The sequence below is a fragment of the Balaenoptera ricei genome, chromosome 9 (genome assembly GCF_028023285.1).
Source record: "Balaenoptera ricei isolate mBalRic1 chromosome 9, mBalRic1.hap2, whole genome shotgun sequence".
NCBI classification, from domain to species: Eukaryota; Metazoa; Chordata; class Mammalia; order Artiodactyla; family Balaenopteridae; genus Balaenoptera; species Balaenoptera ricei.
This window is the reverse complement of record NC_082647.1, coordinates 101,485,671-101,509,852: the sequence shown is the minus strand read 5'-3', so window position 1 is coordinate 101,509,852 and position 24,182 is coordinate 101,485,671. Positions and strand designations below refer to the sequence as shown.

General features: G+C 35.0%; 1 protein-coding gene across 4 annotated transcripts in view; it reads right to left on the bottom strand.

Moving 5' to 3' along the window:
• Window positions 1-24,182, bottom strand: part of CDK13 (cyclin dependent kinase 13) — a 112,054-nt gene that overhangs the window by 5,317 nt on the left and 82,555 nt on the right. For all 4 annotated transcript variants that reach the window (XM_059934208.1, XM_059934210.1, XM_059934209.1 and 1 more), the window contains exons 8-12: window positions 23,005-23,106; window positions 22,834-22,911; window positions 7,512-7,628; window positions 6,823-6,954; window positions 751-956 (exon numbers count right to left, since the gene is read on the bottom strand). In XM_059934208.1, coding sequence (XP_059790191.1) covers window positions 751-956; window positions 6,823-6,954; window positions 7,512-7,628; window positions 22,834-22,911; window positions 23,005-23,106 — 635 coding nt within the window. The remainder of the gene's footprint in view (window positions 1-750; window positions 957-6,822; window positions 6,955-7,511; window positions 7,629-22,833; window positions 22,912-23,004; window positions 23,107-24,182) is intronic.

Here is a 24,182-nt window from a genome sequence, read left to right as displayed (position 1 = left end):
CTCCACACATACATGTATTTATTTCTTATCATCTCTGTCTTCATAAAAAAATTAAAGCTGAATGCTTTCTGGATTCTTGAGGCAAAATGAGGGAGTGGATTCAATTTTTTTGAAAGTCGTTAACTAAATGAGAGAATGAATTTAACAGCACTTCTGACAACATTGAAGAGGTTGGTTCCTCGTGAAGAAGCTTACGCTTATAACAGATTGAGTCAGACGAAGAAATTTAACTTTCCCCAAAATACCTTCTTTATCATACTTCAAGTCACTTTTGGCACAATATCAGATTCCAGTCTGAGATTCTATAATATATTGGGAAATATATTAAAAGTGACCTGAGGACATTACAAACAGTATGAAAGAGCTTCTACTCTGATTCCTGGCTGTTTTATATCTTTCTTCTTACTCCTGAAAAGCATCCACAGACATTGAACGCTGAGCCTCACAGAATAGTGTCAGTAAAAGACCTACTGACTCTTGCACTAGAGAAAAAAAGAAGACAGAGAAACCTGACCCATCACTAATCATATGTAATTTGATGCCTTCTTTATAAATTAATCTTACCTTGAGATTGCTTAATATTGTGGTGCCAGTAGCAGTGAAACATCTGTACTGGCACAATCAAATAACAAGGAAATGTTGAATTCAGTGTTCAACTTTTAGCCACAAGTGCTTTAACACTACAGCAATATAATTAACGCCAGCCACAAAACAATGTGAAGAAAATCAACCCATGGAAGTATTACTGACCAGGTGCTACATTCGAGTTGCCCTGAGATTTCAGTTGTGAAGACGGCAGCACACCCTGAGGCGTGTTAGTTCTGCTGTCATCCATGCCCAGAGACAAGTCCTTTCTGGGGGCTTTAATTGTGGAAACATCATCAGTCATGCCCATCTGCTTCTGTCTTCTTCGCTTTTTACTCCATAACTCATGACAATCTTGCCATAAAGGAAGGCTGAAAAAAAAGTATTAAACTGTTTGTCAATGGCATTTCTTAACAACAACAACAACAAAACGATAATATTTACTACATAGCCCCAAAGCTGCCACCCCCGCTCCCCCGCAAGTTATTCTTGAAGATTTCACACAAAGGCTTTGTAAACTCCTCCAACACAAATCACCCTTAATGTCCCCCCCTTAATGTCCCCCTCCTTCAGGGCTTCACCTATACAGACAAACTATTTTTCTGTGGCTTCTGGATAATCAATGAATAATAACTTATTAAAACTATGAATGAAGAATATATGTTCACAAAAATAGGTTACTATTATCCTTGGTGCAATCTTTTAAAGCCAATTCTTATCATAGTACAACATACATTGAATAGAACATGGGAAAAAAAAGGTGAAAAATATGCCACTTGCAGAAACTAGACACGGAATTAAAAAGTAGCAAAGGCTAGGACATAAATTTGCGAAAAACCTTCTAGTACAAGCTTTTTACTTTTTGAGACCCTCTTATTTGCTTCTATAATCAAATGCTCTAGAATTAATCTGATGCTACAGAGGAGTTTCAAAAACAGACTGTAATCCAGGGACATCAGTCATCGAGAGTTCTGAATAACTAGCAACTATCAGAGTTATCCATAATTCGGAAACAATTCTACCTCGTGTAATTTCACAAAATTGAAACACTGCAGAATAACTTTTGTTTAAAGAAAGACAAATATTTGATTTATAAATATTTTCTTCTTACCCTAATAAAAAAAATCCAGTGGGAAGTTACTATGATATCTATTTTAAAGATAAGAAAATTGAGGCTTGGAAAGGTTAATAAACTTGCCCAGAATATCTATAAATTCCCTTAAGCAGCCCCAACCTGGTCTTCAACCTGGATACGTTTACCTCTAGGGATACATGAAGACTTTCTGAGGGAGTATACCTGGAATGGTTCTAAAAGAAATTCCATATCCATATGTCCTCTTTCCTAAAATTGATCTTTGAGAAGGGCCTGCATGTTCAGAAAGTTCTTTCACACGTCTTCTTTCACAATTAGTCTTATCTCATGTTATAAAATAAAGGCATATGCAACAATATGGTCAAATCTTAGCAATATAATATAATATTAAGTGGAAAAAAAAAAGTCATTCCCAACAGATTACAAACAGCATGACACTCTTTCATAAAATTAAAAGCAACTAAAATTGTAAAATGTAACTTTTTATGAGTACATATAGATGGCAACAAAAAGTATATACAAAAGAAAACAGGGATGATGGTTACCTCAGGTGGAGGAAGGCAAGGGGGATAGGTCGTGGGCAGAGAGGGTATGATATGAGTAAAGTAGGTTATTGTCAAGATTCTAGCTTTTATTTGGTAAGTTCATGGCTGCTTATTAACATCATTTAAAATAACTAATTAAATTAAGTAACTAAAAGAAAAAAAGAGAGCCATGCATGGACTAATGATGAGTGACACAAGGATTATGATTAAACCAAGTCTATGTATGCACCTGAGGTCCAAAAACAAAACAAAGGCATACCTCTCAGCCATCTTACTATGGTGCATTGCCTCAGCGTGTAAAAACCTCCTGGAGTAACAAACAAAGGGACAATTTGAAATATTGATATTGGGAAGCTTTAAGGCATCAAAAACCTGCCAAAGACTTTTCCTTTCTCTCTCTCTCTGTGTGTGTGTGTGTGTGTGTGTGTGTGTATTACAAGATGTGTAACCTTAGCCTCTGTTGGGGTTATTCTGAATTCAGACATACTGCAGTACTGCAGAGTGGGGGGACTAGAGTGATTTCATTTTTTTCCATCCTGATGTTCAAGGAATGCATTGCTCTTGTGGGAGAGTCCCATGAGAATAAAGCAAAGAAATCCACTAAAAAGGGCTTTTGTTCCCTCCCACAATTAAAACGTAAGAGATTCTTTATGGATGATCTCAACAGTAGGAAAGATAAACATTACCCAACAAATAGCTACACAGGATAGATAGGCTAGTGATGTTGACTATTAGATGTACCAGGAATGTTTCCAGGACAACCAAATTTTTAATGTGTTCTTTTCTAAAGGTTCAAATACCGGCTCAGCCACTTACTTATTGTGTCTCATAGGCAAGTAACTTGACCTCTGTGCCTCAGTTTGCTTATCTTTAAAAGTGGGGTTAACAAGACAATCTACCTTGTGGAGTACAGGTAATATATGTTAACATATGTAAGCGCTTGGACAGTGCCTCTCACATAGTAAGCATTGTATTCATGTTTTATCATTCAGCAAGGTAGTTTAAAAGTATTTTTTTATCATATCATATCATGAAATATTTATTCCAATTACGTTGATCATATTTATCTTATGAATTGTTTGATGCTGTTAAGAAAAAATAAAATTACAGACAAGCTGCTGGCCTAATTCACTTCTTAGCAATACATACTCTTTTCATTAAGTACATTAAAAAAGTGTGACAGGACATCTAATAAAATTAATGGAGGGTTTTTTTTTTTATTATCCCCCACTCATTTGCTTATTCCTAAAAAAAAACTGATAACGAGTTTAATACACATAGCTATTTCCCAAAGGAATACCAATGCCTTTCTTCATAGCCCTTACCTTCACATTTTATCATTTTAACTACCCATTACATGATAAAATAATAATGAGATGTTATATTGTTTATGTAATTTTTTATTTAAATATCACATCAATATCACTATAATTTCACAACCTGATTGCTTTAGTGATGTACTTAACAAAGATGTACTATAATTTATTGCTGGTTTACAGAATGTTTACCAAAATGTGTACTAACATATTTATTTTTAATGCAGAAGTGCAGTTGGGTGTGTTCTGATAGAAGTTAAGTGAATTTAGGTGATGTGTTTGACAATATGAACAGAATTTCCTATTATGTGGCAAACATTTTCCATAAATTGAATGGGATACATCTACAGTTCCAAGATTTTGACAAAAGCATATATTTTTAAAATGTAATAAGAAACACAATTTAGCAAATGGATTGCTTAAGTAGCACTGAAATTACATGTTGACTTCCTAACCTCTTCTAAGTATACTGGATTAAGAAAATGTGAATAAAAGAAAAAGCAACAAGTATAAGAAGAAGTCATGTAATAAATATTGGTAAATCCTCTTCGGTTTATTTTCTTAAAATTTGAAAAAAAATAAATGATTAATGACTGGATAAGAAATCTTTTGGCAAGTCATGTGGTTTCCAATTCTTTACTGTCAAGAAAATTAGAGAAAGAATCTTAAGTTGACATCTGAAAGGTCATTAAAATAATTTTTGATGACAGAGCACTGTGATTTTTGGGACATAATGTAGAAGAAGTTCAAAGAACTCAGTGATTTAACTATGACAAAACTCCATCCAGTCTCAAATGCTTATTTAAAAGAGCACTTGCAAAAATTTTTAAATTACAATTAATGTGGAACTATATCTCACTCTAGAATAAGTAATATTAATTAATAGATATGCAAATTACTTGAGGAAAAAAAATCTCAGCGCAATTTCATTAAGGTTGCATCTCCAACAAAATTTACTAATTTTTTCTTTTTTTTTTTTAACTGAAATACGCACTACTAATACATGCAATAATTTAATCAAGAAAAAAAGAGCTTTGTAGTCAGAGGAAATTTTTAAATTAAATTTCCATTTATATACATGTATTTGTTTTAAAGAAGTACTATAGGGTAATCAATAAAATACTTTCAAGCATAAATATATGCTACAATAAAAACGTGCAGAAGCAATGTAAGTTCACACACATACACACACACACACACAAACCCAACAATGTCCTATTGTTGAACAGTTTGTTCATACATTTTCTGAGTGAATGTTGATGAATATCAAATGCTAAGATATTTTGATTCCACTAAATACATTTACAAGATGATGTAACTGCTCTATTTTAAAGTGTCTACACTTATACACTGAAAATTATACCTTTTGCAACTATTTGAACCCTTGATTTTAAAAATTTAGATGTCTATTTAAAATGTGTTCAGTACAGTTTTACCAGAATTCTTTCATGTGGACCACTTAAACCAAGATATCAATTTAGTACTACCAATAATGGGAGAAAAATGACATTATATTCCTCTTGATGTGATACAGCAGGAAGCACATTTCACTACCCTAGGTAGCATTCTTGCCAAAAAAACAAAAAAACACTAATTACTAATGATGAGGAAGTAGTTAAAGCCAGACTGTAGAATGCTTTACAAAACAGCTAGCTCTTCAAAATGTCAATGTTGTAAGAAGTCTTCCCCAGAGACTGAAGAGACATAACAACTAAATGAAATGTGTGAGCTTGGAATAAATTCTTCATCCGAAAAAACCAAAACCAAAACCAAGACAAAACAAACAGAAAAACAGACTACAAAGGAAACTATTGTGCCAACTAGAGAAATCTGAATATAAACTATTAGCTAACACAATGTTAAATTTCTTATGCTTTATAATGATATTGTAGTTATACAGAATAAAGTCCCAGTTCTTATAGATAACATGGTGAATTATTTATAAGTGAAATATCATTCCCACAATATAATATGCAGATAGTTCAGGAAAAAAAGATATGGAGTGATAACTAAAATTTGGACACATTTAAGTGTTGAATCTAGATGAAGAGTATATGACTGCTCATTGTAATATTCTTCCTATTTTTCTGTATAGAGTTGAAATTTTTCCAAATCAAAAGTTTAAAAAAATTCTTTAAAGGGGTACTAAAGCCAAAGTTTCAAGACTGCTGATATATACTGATAAGCAAAAAAATCCATGAAACAATTCAACAGTGAATGATTCAGGTCCCTCAACATGTCAGATGATAGATCCTTTTTGCCTTCCAAATCATCCCACAAAGGCTATTCACATACAATTCAGTAAAAACTAAAGCCAAATATGATGGTCTCATAGAACTATAATAAGACCAATCTAACCAATTAAGTGGAAGAGCCAGGATTTGAACTCCAAATCCCACGTCTGTTCCTTCACAAGATGCTAATTGTTACTACGTGGACACATTTTATTATTATAGGGACAGGCTTGTTTTTGTGACACTCATCATCATTTTTAAAATCACTAAGAAAATCTCTACAAACTTTCTAGAACCTATGAAGGAGAACCAAATGGACTGCTCTGTCCCCTTCCCCAAATCAATCCTAGAGAAATTACAGGAGCCACAAGGGAGTGAAGGTGCAAGAACCCAGCCATTCTGACGCCCAGACTCTGTGCGTTCCCCGCCTCCCGACACCCACCCCCCGCCATCAGACAGTAGACTCATTCCATACAGGCTTTTGACACGAATATTTTTATTCAATGACAAGAATTTCCTACTGTAGAGTCTGCTAAGGAGTATTTCAGACCCTCTTTTTTGTTATAGAACTAACTTGAATTTGAGAGCTGGCTTCACCCTTTACTAGATTTGTATTCTTGGGCAAGTTTCTTAACCTCTCTGGGCCTGCTTCCTTCTCTGTAAAATGGTGATACTACTGCTCACCTGTTAAGATTACAAAGATTAATGTAATACATGAGAAGTGCTTAGCATAGCACTCAAAATTTTAGCTAAGCAACTAGTGTTGGCAGAAACAGTACTACAGTAGCAGCAGCAATGACATTTTTTTTAGGGTGGAAACATATTAATAAAATTAACTAGAGGAAGGCCGCTTTTGCTAGTCCTATGGTTAGCTGAACATAAAGCAAGGCTCTGCATTCTAGATGTGCAAATTATGTACACTATTGCTATTCTGTTCCTTTTGATTTATTCTTTCTTTTGACTTAACTAATCATGGAATAGCTTCTGACAGCTATATACTGATGTTACTAATATTGTCCAGACTCTGCATATAGTAAGAAGTCACTTACTCCGGTGGAGGCATTTTTGAGGGTTCCACATCCCGCAGGAACTCACACTGAAGAGCCTGCTCTGCAGTGCAGCGCTTACTAGGATCCAAGGCGAGCATGTAATCAAATAAGTCTAGTGCAGCTGCAGGAATACTGGCATGAGAGGATTACAAAAGTCACGCATGTTCTTCGACTCAAGCTTAATGTTTCTTTAGGAGCTTATTTTAAGTATTAGCATTTTATAACATGTTTGTGATACTTCATTCCAGTAAGTTCCAAACATTCCTTTAAAGAAATATTTATTTTTACATAATTTTATAATTATTATTCTAAATAATTTGAAAATTGGCAAACAATAGTATATTTTACTGCTCTATGGGCAATTTGCTGTCTTAACATAAATTAAAAACTTAACGGAATAGTTTCCTACAACAAAGTAAAACACTCAGTTCAAGTATCTTGTAAGCTGTTTCATTAAAATTTTAAATGGTATTATTTAACTTTTCAGGTAAACTCCAAAGCACTGATTTCATAATGATGGTGAAATGGTAATTTGCATGTAGCAAAGGGAACTCAAAATTAAATGACATAGAAGAATTGTGATAGGTCGACCTTAGGTCAACAGAGGCTACAGTGACATTTAGAATTCTCAAGAAATAACTTAAAAAAAAAATCAACGCAATATGGATGTTTAAGCATCCCCTTCTTACAAAACAAATTCTTCTCTTAACTTTCGACGATATTGCTTCTTTGGTTTCATGGTGTTGAAATATGGTAGTTTGATTACATCAGGCCACACTGCAGGACATGGACTTCCACATATACGGCTGAACAACACACAAAAAGAAGTACATCAATATAAACTACACAGAAAAAAATCATACATACAACTGCTATACAAAACATCAACTCATTTTTAAATATACAAATGTTGAAGTCCTGATACAATGCATAATAGTTTCATTAAATATTTTAGTCATCCCAAATCAATTACTTGTTTTAAGAATTCAATTTATTTTCAGTGAATGCTTCTAACACTCCAAACATTCCAATTCCTAGAAAGAAAACCTTCATATCTGCAAAATCAAATCTTAAAAACACAGGCAACACTCAAAATATGTTGAGCATATTTTGAACCAAAATTTAAAATTTTCATGCCAATAAACTGAGGAACTAGAGTTTAGTATATGTCTTTCTCTGGTTTTATAGGTACCTAATCATCACCTCTTATGAATATAATGAAGTTTGCAATAATAGCAGAAAAGATTTCCTACACCGAAGAAGCTAACTGAACTGTAGACTGCTGCTGAATTTGATCAACAGAGGACCCTAAAAGTCACATTCCTGAAACACAGAAGTTCTTCAGTTTCAGTAGTGCCTCTGATTTCAAGGTATTTAGAAATTTTAACTGCTTTACTCTCTATCTATATCTTGAAATCCCTCATTATTTTTATATTAATTAGTAAGTCCTTGTTATGGTAAACTGAAGAAATGCTATAACAAATAGATAGCTCTAGCTGGTAAACATTTAAAGCTAATGATTTGGTAATATGTAGATGAAAAATTGGTTAAATATGCTTAACTTGAATATACTGAATCTCAAGAATAAATGTACATTGTATATAAAATTATCAGCTAGTCTTCACATAGAAAAAGAAAAGGTCCATGCATCACTGACTAAAAGTAAAAATATTCCATATATACATAAATATAAATACATGCACCAATGTACATAAGCAAGTGACAACTAAACTTGCCAGACATCCTTTAGTGGAGCTTAAGAACACTATGTCAGAAACACATTTGCACAAGGCAACCTCTCATTTTTTAAGCTGTGTCACTGAAATTGTATTTTGTTTCAATACATTTTAGGATTTTTTTAAATCCAAGCTTTTTAAAAGGCTTTAAGATCTTACTCTTCGTACATGCCTGTCTCTTCTTCTTTACAATCTCATTCTCACAAGCTCCTGAAAAGGAGCGAAGAAGACCAAGCTCAGGAGCGTGGCTCTCTATGATCTGGTCCCAGACTGGCTTCCTAGTCTCATCTCCCAATTCATCTCTCTCCACAGACCAACCACTCCTCCACGTCTCTGCTCATGTTCCTTCTTCCTAGATTCTACCTAGCTCAATCCTTGTCATTCCTGAAGATGCAGATCAAAAGTAATCTACTCAACAATGTTTTCTGTATCCTCACTGTCCACAATGGTCACTTTTTGCATGCTCCTTGTTTCTTTTGACACTATTTCATCCTGCTTTATATTTTAGTTGTTTACATGTCTTTCTCTTACTAAATTACAGTAAGAGAACCACTCTCTCACTTTTGTATACTACATAATATACCCAAGTAACTAGATGAATATAATCAATCCCTGGCAGATTGATGTGCACCATAACAGAAGTATAAAATATAATGGAATAAAGAAAATGAAGGATACTTTCAACTACAGAAATACAAGAAAACGTACTCAAGTTAGAGAAGAGGTGCAGAATTTTGCCTACAACTCAAAGGATAAGTAAACAATCGACAAGTGGGAAAGGGAATAAGAGAACTATGTTACTGGCAAAGATTAGTGCATAGGCAAAGTCATGGAAGTAGCAAAGTATAAACATTTGTGGGAGGAAGACTAAGGAAATCAGTATAGGTGGAATTTAGGGCTAAGGGAGGTTTAGTTGGAAGCATTAGACAGGGGCCATACAACACAGTTTCAAGAGGCAGTCTGCCTAACTATAATGAAGACAGACTTTGAAAACAAACTTTAGAACTGAATCCTGTCTGTGATATTGGTGAAATTGCACTGCTTAGAATCTGTTGCTCTTTTGTAAAATGGGGATTAATTTTACTTTGGACCTGTGAAATTAAATGAGCTAGCACCTGGCTCATTAATAGCCTTATAATAAAAATCAGTTTCATTACCTCTTAGCTAAAGAGTTTTAATTATTTTATGTGTTCTGGGAAGATAGTTGAATGGGAAAGTTATCTAATTGGTAGCAGCATACAGGGTGAAATAGACATTCTAAGACAAGGAAAAGTTTTAGAAATTAGGGAAGCAGACATGACAGCAATTGATAATTGCATATTGGCAAAATCAGTGCCTGATGGTCAATTAGCTATTCCCAAATCATTTACTGAAGACATTTTGAAATGCATCATATGCTAAATCCCTAAATATCTGAGGTCTGTTTTGAGAATCTATTTTGATTTACTGATTTATCTACTCTGGTGTCAATATCATATGATACCTTTACATTTTTTATAAGACTTACAGGACAAACCCCTCTATCTATTCATTCCGCTAATCATTCTTTTCAGTATTTCCTTACAGATGAATTGTAGAATCAATACTGTCACACTCCAAAAGTAAGAGAATCCTGTTGGGATTCCACTGCTGCTCTGAATTTATCAGTTTAGAAAGGATTGCTATCTTTACAAAGCTTAATATTTCCATTTTTATACTTCCTTTGGTTTTATACAGGCATACCTCATTTTATCGTGCTTTGTAGATTTTTTTTTTTTTTTTTTTTACAAACTTCAGGTTTGTGGTAACCATGCGTCAGAAAGTCTATTGGTGCCATTTTTCCAACAGCATTTACTCACTTTGTGTCTCTGTGTCACATTCTGGTAATTCTCACAGTATTTCAAACCCTCCATCAGCCAAAAGACTACAACTTGCCAAAGGCTCAAATGATGGATAGTATTTTTAGCAATACAGTATTTTAAAATTAGGGTATACACACATAATGTTATTGCACACCTAATAGACTACAGTATAGTGTAAACATAACTTTATATGCACTGGGACACCAAAAATTTGTGTGACTCACTTTATTTTGATATTTGCTTTATTGTGGTAGTCTACAACCAAACCTGCAATATCTCTAAGGTATACTTATAAATTTCTTCAATTAGATCTTTTATATTTCCTTTTATGGGTTTTACTTTTTTGCTTTTTGAATGTGTTCCTATCCCTAATACATTTCCTAAGCAATAACTAGAAGAGTTTTGTTATAGGAAATGGCTGAAATTTGACATAAAAAATTTAGATCGCCATCTGAGATCCTATGGTTCCTAACACAGTTTTCTTTTAACAGTTGTTTCTTTGAGGCTTTCCAGGTTTATTATCATCACCTATAATCAAAATTCATCTATATTTTTTCAAACATGTATTCCTCTTTATCATCGTGGTATGCTACATTATGTGGCAATTTCCAAACAATGTTAAAATGCTAATCATGCCACACAATGTTAGGTAATTTTGTTTGGTTTCTTATTTTAATGGGAGTACTTTCATTGTTTACCACTGGGAAAGATGATAACTTTTAGTTTGAGAAACACAACACACAGTAAAGATATTCACAGACACATACAAATTCACATATACCTCCTGCTTAGAAAGCATTGATTTATTCCTTTTGACTATGGGTTTTATTTTTGTGGCTTTTAAATTTTAAAAGGATACTTCTTTAGTTCTATCAGTTTGATTTTTAGAAACTCTATTATAATCATCACCTGCATTTTCTTCCCTGAGTTACTAATGTCATGAATTATATTTATGACATTAGTAAGAGATTAAGAGATTTTCCAATTAAGAGATTTTTGAATATTTAGTCATTCATACATTCAAAAGAGGAATACCACTTGGGCCTAATCAAAGTACTGTTATTTTAGTGTAATGCTGTATTCTACTTTTTAGTTGGTATACATCAGCAGTTTGCAAAAATGGGGTCCAAAGACCACTCGGTGTCCCCTAGACCCTTCAGGGGTCTGGAAGGTCAAAGGTATTATTAAGACATTATTTATACTTTTCAATGTGTTGACTTTGCACTGATGGTATTAAGCCAGTAGTGGGTAAAACTACTGGCACCTTAGCATGACTTGAGGCAGTGGCACCAGACAATTAGCAGTAAATACTCTTCACTACCACATAATCTTGGTGGGGAGACAGGGGGACAGTTTCACTTAAGAAGGTACTTGTTGAAGCAGTAAAAATTATTATTATTAAACCCTTACAATTGAGTACGTATCTTTTCAATATTCTTAGCAATGAAATAGAAAATACTCATAAAGCACTTCAGTTGCACAACAAAGTGATAGTTATCTTGAGAAGCACTTGTGCAATTATTTGAGTTGCAAGCTGAAGTAGCTGCTTTTTTCATGAACCACCATTTTTACCTGCAAAAACAACTAACAAACTATGGTCATTCATACTTGGGTATTTGCCAGACATTTTCTTAAACAGGAACAAAGTCAGCTTATTACTTCAAGGAAGACAATTGCAGCATTTACTGTCAATTATAAAATTCAAGCTTTCAGGAGAAAATCAGAATACTAGAAGACTTATATCTACACCATGAACTTGACAGCTTCAAAATAAATACCTAAAGGCTTTTCTGATGAGATTAGTGGTCATAACAAATACTATATAATGAAATGTTACACTTTAGAAGATCTGCTCAATTCAGTGATCCAATATTATCAAATGATCAATACATAATGTTATAAAATCATCACAGGTAAAAGATCTATTCAGAGTGTAAGATAAACCAATGGATTTCAATATATTAGAGTACAAAATCTGTGGTTACAGACTGCACATTATGACTAACCTGTAAAAAAAAACTGCCACTTACTGAAGTTTCAAGGAAGAATATGCACAATTATCTGAAAAGACTATTGAAAACAGCATATCACAGATGTTTATGCAGATGTTTAAGACAGACATTAAAAGATTTATAAAAATGTGAAACAATGCTTTTCATTTCACCAACATTTATTTTAGTTTGGGAAATATAAACTTTTTACAATTAAAATGTTATGTTAATATATTGTTTTAAAATGAATTAATAAATATTTTTACGTCTCAGTTTTAAATTTCAATACATACAATCAACATAAACAAGCTCCTGGGATCTTTCACAATGTTTAAGAGTATAAAGAAGAGACCAAAAAGATTAAGAAGTACAATTCTAAAGAAATTTTTATGCTATTGATTTATGAAGGTATACATGCTTCACTTTTTAAAATATGGAAACTTTCCTTCTTTTCCTATATTCTGGAACAACCAAAGCCTATGCCTTTAAAGTTGTAAAAATTTTACCTGTGTGACCTGAGGCTTTGTGTATGTGTGCGGGGACTTCTTCTCATTCCAAATCTACTTTTAATTTCTTCCATGATTGTTTTTTATTCCATAAGCAATATACATTGTGTGATATAAAGGTTCTTTCACTGGCTGCCAGAACACTTAAGAGTTAAAAGTGTTACTCTCATGTAAAAACATTTGTGCTCTCATTCATCCCTTTTTTTGCCCCCACCTATGTTTTTCTCTCTCTTTGCCATTACTTTTACTTCATGCTACTTCTTATCACAAAATTTTTGTAATCTGCCTGAAGTATTTTCTGGAACCAGGTAAAGTACAAATAACTTGACCACTGTAGTGTGAAGCTCTTTAAGACAGATTCTCATTAGGATTACCATCCTTGATCCATTTATATGTATTTGTACAAAGTAGATCCTAGAACTCATCATTCCTGAGGCTTTAGATTGCGGAAACATTCCAGCATTACCGCAAATAAGATGAGAGGAAGAAGTAAATATGTACTAGGAAACACGTTAATTTTTACAATCCTAAGCACGTTATTTGTCCTGTTTTACTTGTGAAGAAAGAAACTTATAGCATTATGGAACTTACCCTAAGTCCAAGAGCAGGAAGTAGCTGAGCTGGCATTAGAACCCAGGCCTGTAAGATTCCAAAGCCTGCCCCTTTCAATATACTCTGCCACCTCCTTCAAATCAAGGAGACGTGTCTCTTTTACCAGAAACGTCCTTTTTTTCTTCATGTTTTAAAAATAATTAATGCTATAAAATCAAAATTGAAGCATCTTTTTTTGTATTATTATAAATACTTGATATCTTACCAAAACCCAAAGACATTTTGAAACATATAAAGTAGAAAGTAAAACAGTCCCTTCCCTAACCCTCTCACAAATCCATGTTCAGATTAACAATTCCAGACTCTTTTGATGTGTTTGTCTCACCCATGTGGGACCAAACCAAACACAGCCTTCTGTAAAACTGCTCTTTTCACGTGACAGTGTTGCTTTTGCATATCAACATCTCCAGATCTACCATTTCCTTTTTAGTAACTGTACAGTATGCCACTAACTGGATGGCTTGAGCTTTCTTTTTGTTTCCCATACGGTTCCCTAACTGACTTAACACGTCCATAAAATCATCCAAACACGCTCATGCCTCAGGATCATGACTCTGCTGTTCACTCAGCTCTCTGCTCAGATGGTACCTATGGGAGAGATTTTCCCTGGCTCCATGCCCAGCGCTGCCTCCTATCGTCTTCTATCCCCTGCACTCATCACCACCTGATGTATTTTATTAATTTGTTTGTTTTCTCTGTCTCCCCCAACAAGAAAGCAGAAAAAGTTGTGTGCCAGTTACTAGGCACTGGGGATACAATTCCCAACCTCCACTGTATCCTCAGTACTGGTTAATTGGTACACAACCAGCAATCAATAAATACTATTCAATTAACTCCCTGATTTGAAATGTCTACTGTATTATATTCTGAGGTCCATATGAACTTTCTTTACTTCTGAATTTCCCATATAATTCCACTAATTCATCTGTGTATCTTGTGCCAGTACAAAATGGTTTTAGTTACTAAAATTTTAATTTAACATATGATATGCCAAATTGTCCTTCTTTTTAAAGAATTTTCCTAGCTATTTTCAGGTTCATGCCTCCAGATAAACATTAAAATCAACTGTTGTTTTAAAAAAGTCTTTTGAAATTCTCATTAGGACTATAATGACTAATATACGATGAACTGCCATCTTAAAAAAAAAAAGGGGCGCAGGCAGAACCCAGGGCACGCAGATCCAATAGTGCCTGGTTCAGGTTCTTCTCCCTAAGAATGGTGGCTTCCACAGCGTCCTGGGTTTTACACCCCACTCATCTTGAGAAGGCTTCCACGCATCCTGGAGGAGGGCACGGCCACAGCACTGGTTTTGCATTTTCAAGAGTCGCTGGGCGCCCTCACACTTCTCCTTGGCCAACTGGCGAAAAAAGTGGCTCACACCGTCCAGAGTCACATTGCTGCTGCTGAAATAGAAGCCCAGAGAGAGCCGTGCGGCTGACAGGGTCTCGGTGCTCCGGCCGGGTGTCAGGCCTGTGCCTCTGAGGTAGGAGAGCCGAGTTCAGGACACTGGTCCACCAGAGACCTCCCGGCTCCACATAATATCAAATGGCAAAAGCTCTCCCAGAGATCTCCATCTCAACACTAAGACCCAGCTCCACTCAAAGACCAGCAAGCTACAGTGCTGGACACCCTATGCCAAACAACTAGCAAGATAGGAACACATCCCCACCCATTAGCAGAGCGGCTGCCTAAAATCATAATAAGGTCACAGACACCCCAAAACACACCACGGGACGTGGTCCTGCCCACGAGAAAGACAAGATCCAGCCTCATCCACCAGAACACAGGCACTAGTCCCCTCCATCAGGAAGCCTACACAACCCACTGAACCAACCTTAGCTACTGGGGACAGACACCAAAAACAACGGACACTACAAACCTGCAGCCTGTGAAAAGGAGACCCCAAACACAGTAAGTTAAGCAAAATGAGAAGAGAGAGAAACACACAGCAGATAAAGGAGCAAGGTAAAAACCCACCAGAACAAACAAATGAAGAGGAAATAGGCAGTCTACCTGAAAAAGAATTCAGAGTAATGATAGTAAAGATGATCCAAAATCTTGGAAATAGAATGGAGAAAATACAAGAAACGTTTAACAAGGACCTAGAAGAACTAAAGAGCAAACAAGCAATGATGAACAACACAGTAAATGAAATTAAAAATTCTCTAGAAGGCATCAATAGCAGAGTAACTGAGGCAGAAGAACGGATAAGTGACCTGGAAGATAAAATAGTGGCAATAACTACCGCAGAGCAGAATAAAGAAAAAATAATGAAAAGAATTGAGGACAGTCTCAGAGACCTCTGGGACAATGTTAAATGCACCAACATTCGAATTATAGGGGTCCCAGAAGAAGAAGAGAAAAAAAAAGGGACTGAGAAAATATTTAAAGAGATTATAGTTGAAAACTTCCCTAATATGGGAAAGGAAATAGTCAATCAAGTCCAGGAAGCACAGAGAGTCCCATACAGGATAAACCCAAGGAGAAACACGCCAAGACACATATTAATCAAACTATCAAAAATTAAATACAAAGAAAAAATATTAAAAGCAGCAAGGGAAAAACAACAAATAACATACAAGGGAATTCCCAGAAGGTTAACAGCTGATCTTTCAGCAGAAACTCTGCAAGCCACAAGGGAGTGGCAGGACATATTGAAAGTGATGAAGGAGAAAAACCTACAACCAAGATTACTCTACCCAGCAAGGATCTCATTCAGATTTGATGGAGAAATTAAAACCTTGACAGACAAGCAAAAGCTAAGAGAATTCAGCACCACCAAACCAGCTTTACAACAAATGCTGAAGCAACTTCTCTAGGGAGGAAACACAAGAGAAGGAAAAGACCTACAATAACAAACCCAAAACAATTTAAAAAATGGTAATAGAAAGATACATATTGATAATTACCTTAAATGTAAATGGATTAAATGCTCCCACCAAAAGACACAGACTGGCTGAATGGATGCAAAAAAAAAGACCCATATATATATACTGTCTACAAGAGATCCACTTCAGACCTCGGGACACATACAGACTGAAAGTGAGGGGATGGAAAAAGATATTGCATGCAAATGGAAGTCAAGAGAAAGCTGGAGTAGCAATTCTCATATCAGACAAAATAGACTTTAAAATAAAGACTATTAAAAGAGACAAAGAAGGACACTACATAATGATCAAGGGATCAACTCAAGAAGAAGATATAACAATTGTAAATAATTATGCACCCAACATAGGAGCACCTCAATACATAAGGCAAATGCTAACAGCCATAAAAGGGGAAAGTGACAGTAACACAATCATAGTAGGGGACTTTATCACCCCACTTTCACCAATGGACAGATCACCCAAAATGAAAATAAATAAGGAAACACAAGCTTTAAATGATACATTAAACAAGATGGACTTCATTGATATTTATAGGACATTCCAGCCAAAAACAACAGAATACACTTTATTCTCAAATGCTCATGGAACATTCTCCAGGATAGATCATATCTTGGGTCACAAATCAAACCTTGGTAAATTTAAGAAAACTGAAATCATATCAAGTATCTTTTCCAACCACAACGCTATGAGACTAGATATCAATTACAGGAAAAAATCTGTTAAAAAATACAAACACATGGAGGCTAAACAATACACTACTTAATAACCAAGAGGTCACTGAAGGGATCAAAGAGGAAATCAAAAAATACCTAGAAACAAATGACAATGAAAACATGATGACCCAAAACCTGTGGGATTCAGCAAAAGCAGTTCTAAGAGGGAAGTTTATAACAATACAATCCTACCTCAAGAAACAAGAAACATCTCAAATAAACAACCTAACCTTACACCTAAAGCAATTAGAGAAAGAAGAACGAAAAACCCCAAAGTTAGCAGAAGGAAAGAAATCATAAAGATCAGATCAGAAATAAAGGAAAAAGAAATGAAGGAAACAATAGCAAAGATCAATAAAAGTAAAAGCTGGTTCTTTCAGAACATAAACAAAATTGATAAACCATTAGCCAGACTCATCAAGAAAAAAAGGGAGAAGACTCAAACCAACAGAATTAGAAATGAAAAAGGAGAAGTAACAACTGACACTGCAGAAATACAAAGGATCATGAGAGATTACTACAAGCAACTATATGTCAATAAAATGGACAACCTGGAAGAAATGGATAAATTTTTAGAAAAGCACAACCTTCCAAGAATGAACCAGGAAGAAATAGAAAATATGAACAGACCAATCACAAGCAATGAAATTGAAACTGCGATTTAAAATCTTCCAACAAACAAAAGCCCAGGACCAGATGGCTTCACAGCCGAATTCTATCAAGCGTTTAGAGAAGAGCTAACACCTACCCTTCTCAAACGCTTCCAAAATATAGCAGAGGGAGGAACACTCCGAAACTCATTCTACGAGGCCACCATCACCCTGATACCAAAACCAGACAAAGATGTCACAAAGAAAAGAAAACTACAGGCCAATATCACTGATGAACATAGATGCAAAAATCCTCAACAAAATACTAGCAAACAGAATCCAACAGAACATTAAAAGGATCATACACCATGATCAAGTGGGGTTTATCCCAGGAACGCAAGGATTCTTCAATATATGCAAATCAATCAATGTAATACACCGTATTAACAAACTGAAGGATTAAAAACCATATGATCATCTCAATAGATGCAGAAAAAGCTTTCGACAAAATTCAACACCCATTTATGATAAAAACCCTCCAGAAAGTAGGCATAGAGGGAACTTTCCTCAACATAATAAAGGCCACATATGACACAAACCCACAGCCAACATCGTCCTCAATGGTGAAAAACTGAAACCATTTCCACTAAGATCAGGAATAAGACAAGGTTGCCCACTCTCACCACTATTATTCAACATAGTTTTGGAAGTTTTAGCCACAGCAATCAGAGAAGAAAAAGAAATAAAAGGTATCCAGATCAGAAAAGAAGTAAAACTGTCACTGTTTGCAGATGACATGATACTATACATAGAGAATCCTAAAGATGCTACCAGAAAACTACTAGAGCTAATCAATGAATTTGGTAAAGTTGCAGGATAGAAAATTAATGCACAGAAATCTCTTGCATTCCTATACACTGATGATGAAAAATCTGAAAGAGAAATTAAGGAAACACTCCCATTTACCACTGCAACAAAAAGAATAAAATACCTAGGGATAAACCTACCTAAGGAGACAAAAGACCTGTAGACCTGTATGCAGAAAACTATAAGACACTGATGAAAGAAATTAAAGATTATATAAACAGATGGAGAGATATACCATGTTCTTGGATTGGAAGAATCAACATTGTGAAAATAACTATACTACCCAAAGCAATCTACAGATTCAATGCAATCCCTATCAAACTACCAATGGCATTTTTCACAGAACTAGAACAAAAAATTTCACAATTTGTATGGAAACACAAAAGACCCCGACTAGCCAAAGCAATCTTGAGAAAGAAAAACGGAGCTGGAGGAATCAGGTTCCCCGACTTCAGACTATACTACAAAGCTACAGTAATCAAGACAGTATGGTACTAGCACAAAAGCAGAAATATACATCCACAGGACAGGATAGAAAGCCCAGAGATAAACCCACACACATAAGGTCACCTTATTTTTGATAAAGGAGGCAAGAATATACAATGGAGAAAAGACAGTCTCTTCAATAAGTGGTGCTGGGAAAACTGGACAGCGACATGTAAAAGAATGAAATTAGAACACTCCCTAACACCACACACAAAAATACACTCAAAATGGATTAAAGCCCTAAATGTAAGGCCAGACACTATCAAACTCTTAGAGGAAAACATAGGCAGAACACTCTATGACATACATCACAGCAAGATCCTTTTTGACCCACCTCCTAGAGAAAGGGAAATAAAAACACAAATAAACAGGACCTAATGAAACTTAAAAGCTTTTGCACAGCAAAGGAAACCATAAACAAGACAAAAAGACAACCCTCAGAATGGGAGAAAATATTTGCAAACGAAGCAACTGACAAAGGACTAATCTCCAACATTTACAAGCAGCTCATGCAGCTCAATATCAAAAAAACAAACAACCCAATCCAAAAGTGGGCAGAAGACCTAAACAGACATTTCTCCAAAGAAGATATACAGATTGCCAACAGACACATAAAAGAATGCTCAACATCACTAATCATTAGAGAAATGCAAATCAAAACTACAATGAGGTATCACCTCACACCAGTCAGAATGGCCATCATCAAAAAATCTACAAACAATAAATGTGGGAGAGGGTGTGGAGAAAAGGGAACCCTCTTGCACTGTTGGTGGGAATGTAAACTGATACAGCCACTATGGAGAACAGTATGGAGGTTCCTTAAAAAACTAAAAATAGAACTACCACATGACCCAGCAATCCCACTACTGGGCATATACCCTGAGAAAACCATAATTCAAAAAGAGTCATGTACCACAATGTTCATTGCAGCTCTATTTATAATAGCCAGGACATGGAAGCAACCTAAGTGTCCATCGACAGATGAATGGATAAAGAAGATGTGGCACATATATACAATGGAATATTACTCAGCCATAAAAAGAAACAAAATTGAGTTATTTGTAGTGAGGTGGATGGACCTAGAGTCTGTCATACAGAGTGAAATAAGTCAGAAAGAGAAAAACAAATACCATATGGTAACACATATATATGGAAACTAAAGAAAACAAACGGTTATGAAGAACCAAGGGTCAGGACAGGAACAAAGACGCAAATGTGGAGAATGGACTTGAGGGCACGGGGACGGGGAAGGGTATGCTGGGACGAAGTGAGAGAGTGGCATGGACTTATATGTACTACCAAAATAGCTAGCTAGTGGGAAGCAGCCGCATAGCACAGGGAGATCAGCTCGTGCTTTGTGACCACCTAGAGGGGTGGGATAAGGAGGGTGGGAGGGAGATGCAAGAGGGAGGAGATATGGGGATATATGTATATGCACAGCTGATTCACTTTGTTATAAAGCAGAAACTAACACACCATTGTAAAGCAATTACACTCCAATAATGATGTTTAAAAAAAAGGCTTCCTAGCCAAAAACGAGATATGCCTCTCCAACACTTATTCAAATCTTCTTTACAATTTTAGGTGAAACATCATAGTTTTCAATATTCCTGGAGTATATATGGTGGTGGTTTTGTTAAACATGCTCTCCACTCCCTATGTTTCTAACTGGTTATTATTGGTACATAGTCTTTAAAAGCTATTGCTTTAGAATATATGTATTAGTATATAATATATATTAGTATGCTGTGTGTATATACATACATACACACACACACACACACAGTGTGTATATACACACACATTTTTAACACTTGCCATTTTACCAAATTTTTTATTCAAGGAATTTAAGGTGATTTCCTTGCATGCTGCATGTATGCAATGCTATCAGATACAAATTATGATAGTACACCTCTTATTGGGTTCACTTTTCTAACACTACTAGTTAACTAGTTAGTGCTTCTATAACACTCTTAAAATAATGATACTGCTAGTCAATTTTTTCTCATTATTGCCTTTATTTCTAGTATTTCACCACTAAATATTATTTAGTCCGTTTGTGATACATATTTTATCATGTTAAAGAAATATGCCTCTACACTTAATTAGCAGTTTATAATTTCAGCAAATGCCTATTCAACACTATCAAGAGAGACATATTATTTTATGTCTATTAAAATGATGAATTATAATAATGGAATTCATAAAACTAAAACATTCTTGTATTCTTAGGATGGCCCTACTTGACTCTGCAAGTTAATTTTTAATAAAACATTACATACTACTGGCTAATCACTCGTTTTAGAATTTTTGTATTAATATTCTGCAGAAATTTTTCATGCTGTCTTTGTTAATTCTTGGTGTTTGTGTCATACTAAAAGTTCCAGCAAGTTTTATTTCCTACATAGTATAGAGAATTGGTTGTAAGTTTAGATATAAGTAAAACTATCTAGATTCAAATCTCAATTTTGCCACTTGCTAGTTGTATGACTCTGAACAAATTCTTCACCTCTCTAAGGTTGTTTTCTTAACTGTAAAAACAAGACACAACTTAACTGAAGTAATTCAGGTGGAATTCCTAGAACAATACTTGTATCATGTATAAACTAAATAAATACTAACATCATTAATAGAAACCCTAGTATCCAATACAATTAGGAACAATAGTTGGCTAACTGAAAAAATGGGTTAGAGAAAATCATTACCAAAAAAAAAAAAAAGAAAAAGAAAGATACACAGATACATGATTTAAACATTTTATTTTTACTAAAAGTGTATAAATGTGCATTTCCCAACTTTCTGACATAGGGCCATGGCCTTCTCTTTCATCAGAGGACTCACTGAATGGGATTCTACATTAGCCAACTCTGTTAAGTCTTTGCAAAGCACTGCATCTGTCTATAGTTAATTAAACAACATATGTACAATAATAAAATGTTTGTATACAAAACGGGCAACAACTACCTCTTGGTCGTCATACTCTTCAACTGGTGGAATAAATACGTAGCCTTACTATAGAGTGGTAATCTACTAGCTGCAAATATTCAGCTTGCTATGTTATCAAGCTAGTATTATTTACAGATGGAATGTAGAGCATCAATTAGTCCAATAAGTCTGCTGAAGGGAAGGTTCACAGTACATGGGTATGTATGTGCCTTATACCAATATCTTCCCTAAAAATTCTCATCCATATTTTGAAACACTCATGCAAATCTTACAAGTTGCAAATTAATATTATTATATATGAAAACCAAAGCTCTTTTATAAAAAAGAAATTTATTTAAAATATTAAAGAGAAAGATGATTAACACATAAGTCCTATGACCTAGGTCCTATAATAGGCTCCAAATAATGAAGACCTATGCTAGTGAGTATATGCATGTATTTTGGTATGTCTGCATATACATATACATATAAACACATGTGCATATACATATGTAAAAGAGTATTTCTTTAAAATATCCCCAAACATTAATTCTTCCATACTGCCACACTCCGAAAAAAAACAGAATCTACCATTCATTCTCTCCCCCCTCATATTTACTCCTCCTTCCCAGTCTTATCTTTAGGGACTCAAACACATTAATCTAATCACAAAATATCTAGGGACTTTAAGATCCTTAATTTTACTAGAACAATTATCAGAGTGCCTGCATTCTAGTTTCTCCTCCATTCAGCAATCATCAGCCTTCAACAGAAACATGATGTTCTCCTAGAAACACAAGCGTGAAAAAATTTTAACTTCCTACAGATATTACAAATATTAAAATCACAAGCTTACCTTATTAATTCTAGTTGTGCAAGCTCCTGATTTGCTTGAAATATAGGTTTTTTAGTGAAGAGTTCACCAAGGATACATCTAATGGGAAAAATATCCACCATTACCAAATGGTATGATTTTACTTCACTACCAAGTTTCAAGTAAATTAACCAGTCAATAAGCCTATCTTACCCACAGCTCCATACATCAATAGCTGGTGTGTATCTTTCTTCTCCCAGCAGCAGTTCAGGTGGACGGTACCATAAAGTGATGACCTTGTTAGTATATGGACGACTAAAAAACACAGAAAGCACTCTTTAGAGTCAGTATGTGTTAGAAAAAGAGAAGTTCTCTTAAGAAATATTATTTGGCTAATCAAAGCAATCCTACAATCCTAACTAAAACTACTTTCATCTGCCTACAGACATGCTATGACATCTAATACAAGATCATAAAATACATCTGAAAGCAATGTGATTACCTGAAAAATTCCCTTAATATATAAAAATAAAAAGTTGTTGGCTTGTTTTAAGTGTAATACGGTCAAAGAAAGATCTTTATATCAACTGTTGGCATTGATGATTTTGACCAAATCTGGCAAATCACTAATGTATGGCAAGATACGGTTCAAACTGTAACCACCTAACAAAAGTTTTCAACTGGGCATATCTTTCCTTGGCAATATTTCATTGATTTTAACGCACTTTGGTATGTGAATAGAAAGTACAGAAATGTAGACTGTAGTAGTTCGGGTCTACTCTGCCAGGAACCACTAGCGATAGGTAAGATACTTTATCAGATGATTCCTTTGTCACCTTCTAACAATGAGGACATATATATATATACTACTACCATGTTGTCATAGAAGATATTATCTAGTAAGCTGTATAAGTGTTTTCACTCCTCTGAGAATGATCCTATTGTAGCTGATTCACATGAGTAAAGACGGTCTAAGAAGTTAGAGGCAGTTCTTCGACTGTTCTGTGTGATCACGTATGTCTTTAGGTCAATTCTAAACTTCTCTTCCTTTCCAAATATCCTCCAAATCACAAGGATGCAAAGGCTGTATCACAGGAAATTTCCCAGAATGGCTGTATTCCCAGCCCAGTTACCTGAGGTTGGCTTGGACCTGGACCAGTTTGGGGAAGGAAAAAAAGGAGCATATAATTTATAAAGCAATTCCCTCTTGCCAACTGTAGGTCTGAAGTTCCAGGCAGCCTAAGACCTGAGTAGCCTGCTCCCACACTGCCAAATTTCTCCAAATAATTTAAACACTTAGACTGTAAGCCATCGAGGACACCAGCACATTACCACAGATAGGACTATAGTAATAGTGTGCCAAAGCCAGGGAAAAAGTGATACTTGACTTT